The sequence below is a fragment of the Amia ocellicauda genome, chromosome 9, assembly GCF_036373705.1.
Source record: "Amia ocellicauda isolate fAmiCal2 chromosome 9, fAmiCal2.hap1, whole genome shotgun sequence".
Taxonomy (NCBI): Eukaryota; Metazoa; Chordata; class Actinopteri; order Amiiformes; family Amiidae; genus Amia; species Amia ocellicauda.
In genome coordinates, this window is record NC_089858.1 from 9,434,681 (window position 1) to 9,447,806 (window position 13,126).

The 13,126-nt window shown below is 38.8% G+C and overlaps 1 protein-coding gene across 14 annotated transcripts in view; it reads right to left on the reverse strand.

Moving 5' to 3' along the window:
* fnbp1b (formin binding protein 1b) overlaps nt 1–13,126 on the reverse strand; it is a 90,274-nt gene that overhangs the window by 38,130 nt on the left and 39,018 nt on the right. For all 14 annotated transcript variants that reach the window (XM_066713007.1, XM_066713008.1, XM_066713009.1 and 11 more), the window contains exons 5-6: nt 4,035–4,097; nt 2,026–2,130 (exon numbers count right to left, since the gene is read on the reverse strand). In XM_066713007.1, the coding sequence (XP_066569104.1) occupies nt 2,026–2,130; nt 4,035–4,097 (168 nt within the window). The remainder of the gene's footprint in view (nt 1–2,025; nt 2,131–4,034; nt 4,098–13,126) is intronic.

Sequence of the window (13,126 nt, forward strand, 5' to 3'; positions counted from 1 at the left end):
AGGTGCCTTCAGTCAGGAGAGGAGACTAAACTCCAGATGAACCTACAATCCCACAAGAATCTCTGTGCCTATCTGTCTTTTCTTGACCTGCCCAGCACACAGTTCTTTCTCCTCCAAACGATTGCTATTTTAATCCTTCAGCACCAAGGGCACAGAGGCACACAGGCTGTTGATTTGCATGACATCTGAGTTGCGTGTCTGGGAAGGATTTGCCTATTGAGGCTTGGGTGTATTTCTGTCACTTGTCGCACATGTGTAACTGATACGCATTCAAATGTTGTATTAAAATGTGCTTTGTGTGAAAGAGAAGCGGGGTACTACACTTCTGTACCACAGCTCTCTACAACAGCTCTTGGGGTGGGTTTTTCAACTGGGGAGAAAAGGCCTTTGTGCAAGCCTGAATATTCATTACAGTCACGTCAAAAGAGGCAGCAATTAGTCATGATAACTAGCCATGTACCTAGAAATGAAAGTGCCACTCACAGATAGAACTAAAGATACCCTGCAGTCATTTCTGAGGTGTCTGTGCCACATCAATGGAAGCAGTGTGGAAAGCACTGAAGTAACTCGCTTGCACATCTCTGAAAGTACCCTTGCCTCAAAAAACAAAAAACAGGCTGTGCTACGCAACTGCCACTCCATATGAAGATTTAGGTGAAGCATTAAAGCCAAAATACTAGGAATGAAATTTGCTTAAGCTTCGGGTGCATTTTCCTGACATCATCTTAAGGGCAGACTTCCTGCAGTTTGTGTGGTTTTTAGCTGTGGCTAGCTGGCCAACAGATACACTTGTGTCAGTTGTCTATCAGTGAAATTACTTGAAAAAATAATTGAAATTTACTCCACATTTACATCCACATTTCACAAAAAGGTACATTTATTCCACAATCTTAGAACACACACCTGTACCCTCTTTCTTTTCACACTCTTTCCTTTCCCACTGTATATCAAAATCAACTCAGCTAGTCATTTGTTTGGAAAATAATCATTAATTATTTAGCCAATGCCATAGATTAGTTTAAAAAATGGCAACTAAGTGCTATTAATTTCAGGGAATATTACTTTTTTATTATTAGTTGTGGTGTTAGAAATGGAGGTGGGTTAACTGATCGATGTTTTGATTCGAAACCATCTACCAGTACATTTTTTCAGATTGTCCACACAGTTCATTCTACCACTGGAACAGCCAGTGAAAATTAAGCCATTTTAAATTATGTTCAAGGGTCCTGGAAAGCCTTTAAGATCATGCTTGGACCTGAAGATAATTATAATACAACTTCCCACAGCATAACAGTGACCAGCTGACCCAGGCCAGAATAAACTGGTTTGAAAAAGATCTGAACCCTGCTATTGTACAACCCTACTTATATTGATCACTGCCATTAAAAGGATGTAGTGTTTAAGAGCAAAAACACCAGCATTTTTGAAACCCACAGTTGGTAGAGCATACAGATTTGCAGGCCACAGTCACTGTCTCACAGCGATTATTGTGGAGCTGGAGACAAGCAATAGGAGGCTGCTGTAAGATTGTTGCATGTGACAATAACTGTACTGTGCCACAGGAAAAGACTGTCTTTATCCTTCTCTGCTCACAAAATAGTATATAATTATTGGGTTTTATACATCAGCATGCCAGTCAGAAAAGGCTGTGTCATTTATTCAAAAAAGTCCTTCTGCCCTGTCACGACTTGATGAATCTACTGTCTAAGCAATGTAAAAGCACTTTAAATATTGTATTATGAGGAAAATTAGATGTTTTACTCTTAAACACATGGCTGTTTTCATACATAGAAATCTGGAGCTCCTTGATCTTCTGGGGTTCATTGTTTTATCCCAATGCTTTGTTGCTGATTTAACTGACTGGAACTGCAAACATTTCGAGGCAATTTGGAGACAGAGGGAAAAGCAGAATTGTACACATCCTGAAATATTCAAGATGTACATTGCACACACATTTTTTTTAAAGAAATAAAACAAAGAGATTCATCAGGGTTGTTAAGGAGGTGTTCTCTGTCGGTGACTCACCTTCTCTACGTCGGCCTTCGTCACGTTAATGTCAGCATCCATTTTCTCAAAGTACTGCTGCGCCCTGTCTGCCTCTTTACAGTCCCGCTCAAACCTTCTTTTACTCTGAAGAGCACAGACGAAAAGACAAACAGAAAGGGTTCACACTTAAAAGTGATACTTATTTAACTGTAAAAACACAGGTGATATTGTATATTATATTGTTTTACAGCGTAAAAACATATAGCTCGGAGGAGGAGTACAGAACTACTGGCATTATGCTGATATTTTAAGTGTTTGACATCGGTATCATCCTCATTGGCAACTGCAAAACAACTCTAATGCAAACCTAAGCATTAAGTGGCAATTTCTATAAACCTGCATGGGCCGATGACTTCAAATTGTTTTGGAGCTTTCAATGCCTCGAGGTGGACAGTTACTAAGGAGAATAATAGGCTTAAATGTAATTTATTATGGGAGCATTCCCAGCAGGAAACTGTTCAGTAATTAAAATAGTATCCTGAGGGATAGTAACTGGCACTGGAAATTACACACATATGCCAGTGTGGGGACACTTCAGGCATGACACATGAAGTGACGTCATTCTTTTCCTGGAGTCTAAGTGCTGTCACTATTTATAGGGAGAGCTCAGACGACTGGGAACTTGGTCAAAGATGTCAGGGGAGCTCAGAGAGGAAAACAAGATTGAAAGTTGGGGGGATGAAACAAAATATTGTTAAAAGAAAAGAGACATAAATAACAGTTGCATCTGATTTAAATGAGGCCTAGAATTCTATACTTATTGTAGTTCCTCTCATCTCCATTTAATTGCTATTGTAATTAAACAGTCCTGTCCCACAGGAGCCCGCAGTGTTTGTTGTGCGTGTGCTTTGAATGCTCTGTACCTTCCCATATTGCTTCCACACGGCATGGGCTCATTAAAAAATGTCTTGTGTCCAGTTGAAAAAATGCCACCATTTACTTTATCCATGAGGGGAATGTTGAACAATAAGTTTGAGTACATGCTGAATAGTTTAAATGCTCAGAGACGGGAGCTCCCACACATGTAAGCATCTGATCTCTACACTCCCTCCTCCCTCACACACAGAGCTATCGCCTGGAGAAGACATAGAAGGAATAGTCTTCTTGTTTATCACTGTTAGGCTCTGTAGGGGAGGCTGTGATACTGAACAGGATCGTCAAGGGCTTCAAAGGCTGAAAAACAATGTGGAACACCGAAGACAGCCAAAGCCCAGCATTGCCTTCGTCTGTATTTATCCAGCGAGGGCTTGTGGGTTGAGAGTAAAAGGCTAAAGTGTGCTTTCTCTCTATGATTTTCAAACCAAGCCGGCGCACTCAGTATAACTCAGACTGTCAGAGCTCTGAAACGGTGCCAGGGCCACACAGGGTAACTTATCCTAGTCCTGCCCTCTGACGTCAGCATGACTGGATTAAAAAGCCATCACTCCTCCGACATTAGAAAAAAGAGTCTGAACAGCAGACACAGAGGCAATCCCATGGACAGGAAACAAAGCAAAACATCGATCCTTCATCACATGGGTGACATTTTTCTTAATTTGGGTTTGATTTTATTTTATGTCTTCTTCACACTTAAAGGTGACTGGCAGAGTTTACAGCCTCATTCAGGTTCATCTGTCCTGTTTTGCATTCATTCAAAGGTGCCTGTGGGTCCAAGATAATACTTGGGTTTTTGATTTAGACAAAATGTTCTGTTTATACTGAACTGAAAAAAAAATATATATATATATATATTATACAAGATATACATGGTGTATTAGGCACAATACAATCAACTAGTGCACTTAGTAAAATACCCATATTTCAAGTTAGGACTTTGGAATTTAATCCTATTAGCCTTACTGTGTTTATTTCAAGCCATTATAGAGACAGACATCTAAAGCCCATCAATCCCCAAATCCTGCTGCCAGTTTCATTAGTATTCCACTACAATTTCATTCCAACTCTCCGGCTCTTGTCCTCAAGAAAGCGCTTGTTAATCAGACACTTACCGATTCAAGCTGTTTCCAGGAATTTTCAATATGCTGCTGAGCCTTCCGTCCATCGTGAAAATGCTAAAAAAAATATATATAAAATAGGATTAAATGAATGATCGAAGAAACAAACAAACTCTAACACACAAGACAGTAATCACACTGTGCTTAACAGGTTACATCAGTTCAATCTCCTTAATACTTATTAATTGCAACTCGAATATCTTCTGACAGGGTAGATGGACAGGGTTTATGGGCTGAGACAAGGTCGTTCCCGCAAAGGTATTGGATTCATTCATTTGGCAAGCATTTTACTTGCCAAAAGATCTGTTTTGAAAAATAATGAAAAAGGTAGAGCCCTAACACTGACTTCTGTTGCTTTCTTGCTAGGAAGATGCAGAAGCGAGTCGGCAGACACAGCAAACCTCAGAGCACAGAATGCAGCACATCAAACCTACACCGCCAAAAGACAGCAAGAAACCCACTTTATTGTGACCTACAACTAGAAGTCTTGCTTTTTGCAAAATGGAGAAAACAAAGTAAACTTGGGCCATGCGTAGTGTTTCTGACATCTCATGTGTGGAGGTGCAGATATGGAGACTATAAAGCATACATTTAATTGTATAATATATATTCTAAAATGTTGTGCTTAAATGCAACACTTGTCCACCGAACAGCACACAATCATATACGCTGTGCTTCAACCTAATCCCCAAGTCAAGAAGCTTTCATTCATCAGAGCCATGTTTCTCCTGCCCCTCTGTGTCATTCATTTTGGAACCCTTTTTTGAGAAAACATAATGATACAATACACGGCTTGGAGAGCATCACTTCAGCATGGTGGGCAAAACAAGTAGCCGACAGCGACCTCATACTATTTTTATCTTCATGGCAGTGGAAACCAAGAGATCATGTGAGCACTTATTCTTTTTTAAGCAGTATCAAAGGTCTACTATGTCTTGTGAATGTATGATTTGTAAAAGCATTGCCATTTGGCCCACATATCATGTACTCGACTCTTTGCACAACAGACAGCTTCCCCATGAATTGTGTTTTGTGCTCACCTGTTTACTATTTTAATCTCTTGTGAGCAGTTCTAACAGGTCAAACCATTGACGTAATTTGTAAATATTTCCCATTCATATTCTATCCTGCACTCCTACACAGAAGCAGAGTGACAGACACAACGCATTGATATTTTAGTTGCGGGGCAAAGAGTAACATTGACTCGTTAGTACTCATCTTGTTTTCATTAACAGGGCCAGAGAATCAGATTACGTTTAAGAGACAGGAGCAGTTCACTGACACTTTCAGTGTCACTCCTTCCTTGGGCCTGAAGACAGCCAAGCCTGGCCTTTTCCTGGCAGGCACACATATTGTACAAAGCAAACTCCCATTTGCCAGCTTGGCCAGATAAATAAACAAGGGACATTTTTTAAAGAGTAAGTCCTCTCTATTCAGTTTAAAATAAAGTTTTGAAATGATTGCATGTATCTATGTCACAGCAGAAACCCTTTGTGTGAGCTGAAGACCATTTCAGAACCTGTGTTATAAGCATGTTATAAACTGTTTATTACTAAAACACTTCAGGTAACAAAACAGTAACTATTATGAATAAATTATCCATTCATAATTAAGTGAATACAAATGTATTACAAATCAGTTGTAAAATATGGGTATACAGAACTGCTGAATACATCTTCAGAAGTTGGGGAATGGCTGAATCTGCACCAAAATAAAGCTGGCCTTTAATTCTATGGGAAGTCCATGGCCTATAATTTCAATTGGCAGTAGCCGGAGCCAATAGCTTTATTTCACAGCAAGGCTTTCATAATTGCACACACACAGAGCTTAAACACAGGGAACAACATCTCCCGTTGATTATTGAATTCGACAGTTTACATTAAGACTTCTGATAGTTCAGTTCATACAACAATTATACTCATATACCTTGGAGAACAACCATTTAAAGCTATGAAGCACACATTATAAAATGCTGACTCATTTTCTTTATTGTGTACCTTATTCATGGAAGTTGAATCATCAGTTCTTCTTCACAAGGACACAAGATCAGAATAATTCAAAAACATTTACTAAGCATCTATTGTATCAGTTAATTTGTAATACCTGTACGAACTCATTCAGGTTGACTAAATTTTGTTAAAGTGGGAGCTAACCTTATTTCAGTATGTCATGGGAGAAAAATATATAAAATTGCAGACTTCAAGGAGCTGTCAAAAACATATTTAGTCCTGCACATTTCATGGATTGGATTATACAATGAGTCAATGGGAAAAACAATGTCACAATTCTTACAAGAGGAATAAATTGCATCATCTCAATAAACAGAACAATTTGGTTGAGCATTCACCATGACAACAGCTGCATTTCTCCTTGATTTATTTTTATTTAACTGTTACATTACCAGCAATGTTTTAGTGAGACTAAGGTCATGTTCACAAGGCAGACCTTAACTGCTGAAGCTGGAAATGAAATAATCCTAATGTAGGCAGGAGGACTTGAGGCACATCTCATTCCATAACTAAAAGAGATGAGGGGGAGTCAGTATTGATAGTGTGGCCACTCCGTAATCTTACATGTAAGATCATACAAGTACGAAAATAAAGATTTCCTTCTGTGATACGTATATTTACATTTATCTGTATGACATACATTACATGCTACTTAACTAAGCACAAAATGGTTGCAAATTACCAAGCCCTGGTATATTATGTTCACCTGAACCTGACTCTGGTGTTAAAATACCATGATCCACTTGGCGTAAGTCCTACAACACAATCCTGAAATACTCATCCGTAAATCTCCTACCAGCATTGCCTCTCAGGTTGTTGACAACATCTGTACTCTGTCACTGCCTGCTCTATAAATAGCGCAAATAGCTGGAACTACAGTACACTGACACTGACACTGATATGGACATTAGAGCGAAGAACAGCTGAGCAGCGCTTTACAACTTCAAAAACAACCTGCTCACAGGCTGTCCACCAAAGCACAAATAGGAAAGCTGGAAACAAGTTTACCGAGTAAAATGCATTTTTCAGCACAGGGCAAAGTGATTTAAAAGAAAGACATTACAACAGGTGTCTAGGGGTGGCACATATAACTCATCATCGTCCAATGGCAGGTACTGTAGCTAAGACTGAGGAAGGCCATTCATTCCTAGAGGCAGTAATAACAACAAGCCCTCGCTGCAGCCTTCACTTCTTTATGTAATTACACAGCACACTGGAGTGAGGTGTGCAATTTTCTCCTACTGACTGATCCACAGCAACAGTAATCAACCAAATTGAAAAGATTGCTATAAATGCCTTGAGATAAAAAGCACCCTTAACCTAAATGCTTCATTGTGTAAGAACAATGAAACTGCATTCTCATTTCAAACCGTGCATTTACAGATTGGAATTTCAGTTCATTTGTGGTTTGTTTATTTTTTGTGAGCATATAAACCTGCATACAGGTGAATGTTTCTCAAAAAGGGTGAAAAAACGCTGCTGCTGTACTGGAGCTTCACAGCAGGCGCTCAGCTAACAGTGAGGGTTTAGACAACAGTGATCCATAAATCTCAGTAAGAAGGAAAGAGAGAAAGAGACAATCCAGTGCACGATTTCAGTACGGCCCTCGTAAGGTGAAAACCAAGGAAGATGTTAAGGCATGGCAGGCTATCAAGCTGGCAAACCTGATTCCCTGGACAAGCTGTCTCCCTGATTATACAAAAGGACTGGCGGTGTCCAACAAGCCAGGAGAAGGACTTTGTGACGTGCTTCTGATACTTTGTGACAGGGTTATCTATCTCCCCCAAAGAATACACAGCAGTATAGTCATATATACACACAGCAAATACAATAAATAATATTTTCATTTTGGAAGAAAAGGGGTTTTGATTTCTAAACAAAAGCATATTTTAAAGGTACTAAGCAGGAGGGTGAATTTACACAGAAATGCAATTACATTTTATGGAAGTCACTGTGAGGCATTTGTTACAGGACTCAAAAGTAAGCTCCATCAATCTCGTGGGAGTTGGTCTTCTCTGAAAAGGACCTTTTCGCTGAGATTATTCAGGAGGCAATGTGTCCGCAGCTGGGTAAAGGCTTAAACTGGTGGCTTTCTGCTCATTTGAGGTTTAGATCAAAGAGAGGAATAACTCCTAGCTTTTTTCTTTGGCAGGAAAAACCTAAATATATTTATTTTCCTGCCTCAAAAACAGTACTGTATCTGCTTTTAAAATACTTAGGACTGTTGGCATTCAGAAAAACGAAACATCAAACGACCATACGATACTTGTTAGAACCTTTTAGTTCCAGAATCTGACAGATTGTGAGAATATAGTAAACACTGGTGCATCCCAGCAATTATTTCTCGAGCTCCCCACTGTGACTTTTGCTGTTGTACCAGAGCACTCATTTATAGCCATTTTATTAGTTTCACAAAGTTCCTGCCAACAAAGTGGAAGTATAATAAGTATGTAAGATCAACTCAAAACACTAGCATGCCTTTATTAGTAGCTGCACTGTGGAGAGGTTCAGTGCTTTGGCCTATTTGTATAGAGCTTAGGGATTCCTTGTTTGGAAGAGACATTGTATACATTAATACTTGCACTTATTCTTTAGTATAATTATTTGCAAGGATTTCAAAGGTAATAGAGGTTTTACTGAGTGGCAATGTGGCACATGACGACTGATTAGGCTAATTAAACAGAAATGCTACCAGACAGGCAAGGGCAAGCATTTCAGTTATGCTTCGTTGAATTATATATAAACATGGAGAAGATTCCGTAATGTTTAGCCCAAAATTATATTCTTAATTTCAGTAGCTCCAAACTATGGGTATCAAGTGCCAAAACTGGCATCAAAATCACTGTCATTTGGGACACACACTCTCACCAGCTGCAGAGAATGTTAATTCTTGCACCGAACACAAAGAAAATGTGCTTCACAGTATTTACTGTATTATTCACAGTACAATAGGAGATGATATATGCAAGTCAAAACAGACTTTCATCAGAGTCTTGGAATGGCTTAGAAATGCAACAAAATCTGACTAAGAGGTTTGTCCTTTCACTGTCTTCCTGCCTAGAGCCTTCGGACGATATAAGCAAACCCCTGGGATCTTTTTGTTCTTTATTCCATTCCAGTCAGTACAAAGTGTTTCCAGTTTGTGATTCCAGAAGCATTTCTTACTGGCACCATGACTGCAGACTGTTCTCTTTCAGCATAATCTCTTTTTCCAATGTGCTCCCATGGTGCAACCTCATATAATCTGTAGACATGGCATTACTACACTGTTAGGAATTGTCACTTACAGGTAATGGATTCCAGGTTCTTGCATCTTCAATAGGAGAACTTTTTTTTTTTTTTTTACACTTTCATCTTACTGAGGTGTGGGAATGAAGGTGCCACAGTGTCATTTTTTCCCCAATCTGCCGCTGTGATGTGCCAGAAGCAGCATTAGCAAACCCGGATTTCCATTATCGAGTGAGAGAGGGAGAGAGACGGCTTCAGCTAAAGCAATAATTTATTTTTTCTCCAGTGTGAAAATTGTTAATGAGAATCCAGACAGCTGTAGAAAATGTTCTTTTATAGTTCTGTTTTATATTTCTATTTTAGACAGAATCGTTACTTAAAAGTTATTTTACTTTCTATAAATTGCAAGAATTATCCCTAACAACAAAATTACTTCATAATCCATTATGTCTGTGTATGTTGATACCCACACATTACAGCTTGTTAGAAAGTGTATGTAATAGCATTTTAGTGCCCTCCCTTCAAACATCACTTAGCAATTATAATCAGCAGCAATTCTGCAATTTTGTCACTCTATTTATGGAAACCAAAGAACTGTTGACTATTAAAAAACATTCTTTAAAAACATGGAAACAAACTAAAAAAGCTTAATCATTTAAATTAATTATATGCTGTAGCCAATCACACACAAAAAATCTAGCTATATTTAATATCATCCTGCATGGCTCAATATTGTCTGTAAAATATCAGGAAAATGCATGCCTATTAGTAAACAATTTCACAAATATACTTATTTAATAATCTATACTTTGTTTGCAAGATCACAAAACTTTCAACACCTAGTCTGGATTAATACCCAGACCCAGAGGTAGGAAAGCTTTGTCCACAACAAGGACATTTTCAATAAGCCTGCTGTTAAATGGATATCCGCTAGTAAAGACAGGGCTTATTTCATCAAATAACAGAGCTCACAAATTAGATATTTATTTTGTTCTCCCTGTCTACTGTATACAAACCTCAGTTTTTTAAAACACTTGACTGGCTTAACAGATCACCTTTAAATGATGCATTAACAAAAGCTCTCTCATCTACAGGGGCTATCCTTACAGACAATCCTTCCTAGAAGGAAGGATTTAATATGATTCCTCAGCACACATTAAGAGTACCAGGGTTTAAAGTGTTCATCCAATTTTAACCCAGGGCCGACAAGCACGTCAAATCTGTATTGTTAATGGCCGCTGAGCGCAACCAAGATTCTGTACAGGGGAGCAGAAAACGAACACAAAAAATCTAAATACATTTTTTTAAATAAAGAAAATACACAAGCTTTATTCAGATTTATTCTCCATAAAAACAACAAGGCAGTTGAGACTGAGATTGTCCTTTTTCGTCCTGTGTGATGCTTTTACTTCACGTCTTTACTTTTTAAGGCATATCATCAAGCAGAAATTTTAACCTTGCTGAGTAGATTGCAAATACATATATATTAAAAAAAAAAAAAACATGAGTCAGCAAGTATGTCATTATCAATTACTTTGATATAAACCCTGTTTTGCATGACGGATTAACTGAATACCCAGGTCCTACACAGAGCTTTCTTTGCTTCTTCAGCGGTACTGTAGGTAACTGACCCAGCTCTGCTAATTAGCGGGAATGTAGCAGTGCAACGTGCCAGACACAGTCAGTCACTCACCTTTGTGCTGCCTGTGACCGTTCCACTAGATCCAAGAACACTCATCTGATTACAGCTAGGGGTTTTCATTTTACATTACAGTCCTTATGTCCTTCAGATTATATCTGTGAGAAGTAAAGCAGCAACACAGCCGTAAAACAGAAACCTATGTTAATCCCTTGTCTGCCACCCCTTTGTTGTTATGTGACAATATGCTAGATTCACTACAGCATGTAAACCCTCTGCACTGCCCCCCTGCCCCCCACAATTTATATACTTTGCTTATATACTTGTCGTTCCATCCTTCATCAAAGAAAATGCAGAAGCGAGCTTCTGCATATAGTTTTATATTAGAAATGAAAGAAAGACACACTCACATAGGAGTGGGCAAACTACCCTGCTGTTTTGTCTCAGTCAGCACCAGACGAACCGTGGAGCATTGTTTGGGATTTTTATAAGGAGTAAGACAGTGACAGTGTCGGATCAACTGGATCAACAACGGCCTTCCCTCTTTGTCAATCAGGAGCACGTGTCATATTGCTGAATACAGTGAACAATTAACAGCAATATTTACTATACTAATCCATCATAAAGAGCCTTAAGACCGCCTGAGGGCAAACCCCGTGTCCTTAGCTTTATCCGAGCATTCCTCCCCTCCCACTGGTCTCCACACAGACCATAAATTATGAAAGAACAACAAAGCAGAGAACAGTCTGCTTCTCAGTTTCGGCCTATTCACTCTACATCACTGACGTGGAGGAAATTAACCCCTGCAGAGAGTAATGTTTCCACCAACAAACTCTTCTCCCTTTCTGTAAAAAAAACTTCCTGCTGGCCTAACTTTACCTAACTTTGCCTGGAGCACTGTTTTTAACAGGGAGCCAGGCATTCCTGTAGCTGCATTAAATTAGAAGCCCAGGAGCTGAGGAAAGTTTAATTGCAGAACAGTCTAATCATATCAAAGCAGGCACTAAAATAAATATTTAACATAAAGAATGCTAATTGAAAGACTTTTCTGAATGCCGAACAAAAAAGCTGTAATCAATTAGCAATGTAAGTGGGCCTTCAAAAAGAGATATCAACACCCTTGATGCTGCAAGTGATTAAAGCATTGTGTGTTCCTTTTGGTTGTTCACATCCTGACATGTTTTTATACTTGTTCTGGAGCCCAGTCCACTCTCATTCAAGATGTCAGCCTGCAGTGGTGCAGCTAGGCATGGCCTGTCGTGACTCGCAGCTGCTGGGGAAACAGCAGCCAGGGGCGGCCCCATTGCATCACAGCCTGAGGGCTTGAGAGCAGCCAGGCACAACACAGGCTGCTAGGCCAAAACTTCTGACATGTTCATAATTAATAAGTTTAATAAACTATGTCACTTGAGTAGTTGTATCTATACTTGGTAATGTATAACTATATTTTGCAAAAACCTTTTTCTATAGTAAGTAAATAGGTCTCTTTGTAAATAAAAAAAAAATAAATCAAATACCACACTTCTGTGAGGGGGAATTATTAGAGCGATTCTCATTCTGCAGTCCTGTTGTCATAACAAAGCTTGAAGTAGGGTGGCATTAACCAGTGGTAAATGTTTGTAATACTGATACTCAGAATGTATCTATTTTACTTTATCAGCAGGGACAAGCATAAGTGAGATGCTGAATGCAAGAAAAGCAGTTTATACAGATCCTCACATCACAACGATAATGACATAATGAAGAAGGGAATGCTGTACTACTTGGGGGATTTAAGTCTTAATTTGTGACTCAGAACTTAAAATAATACAATCCAAGTGCTAAATCAAACTATGTGATGATGGAGATGACTTTGTTACACAACTCTGTGACAGATTTTGATAAAAATGGTGTGTGTTATACCTGCGAGAGGGGTTAACAGCCCAAGTGAATTTATATACTAAGGCCTAGACCAATTCAAAACATTGACCTACCCGCTCAAACGCAAATTACAAAGTTGTACATGTTTTCAGTAGGAATTATATGTAGTTAAAAAGTGGCTTTTGACAATTAATTAAACTGCCATCAGGTACATGTTTCTAATTTGCAATCTGTGGGTTGGTCAAGGCCTGAGTTTGACAATTCCTTTAAAGATGTTATACAATAAAGCATATGTGTACATGAGGTCAAGAACAGCAGGAATGGCTTATATGAGGGTGAAATGGATCAAA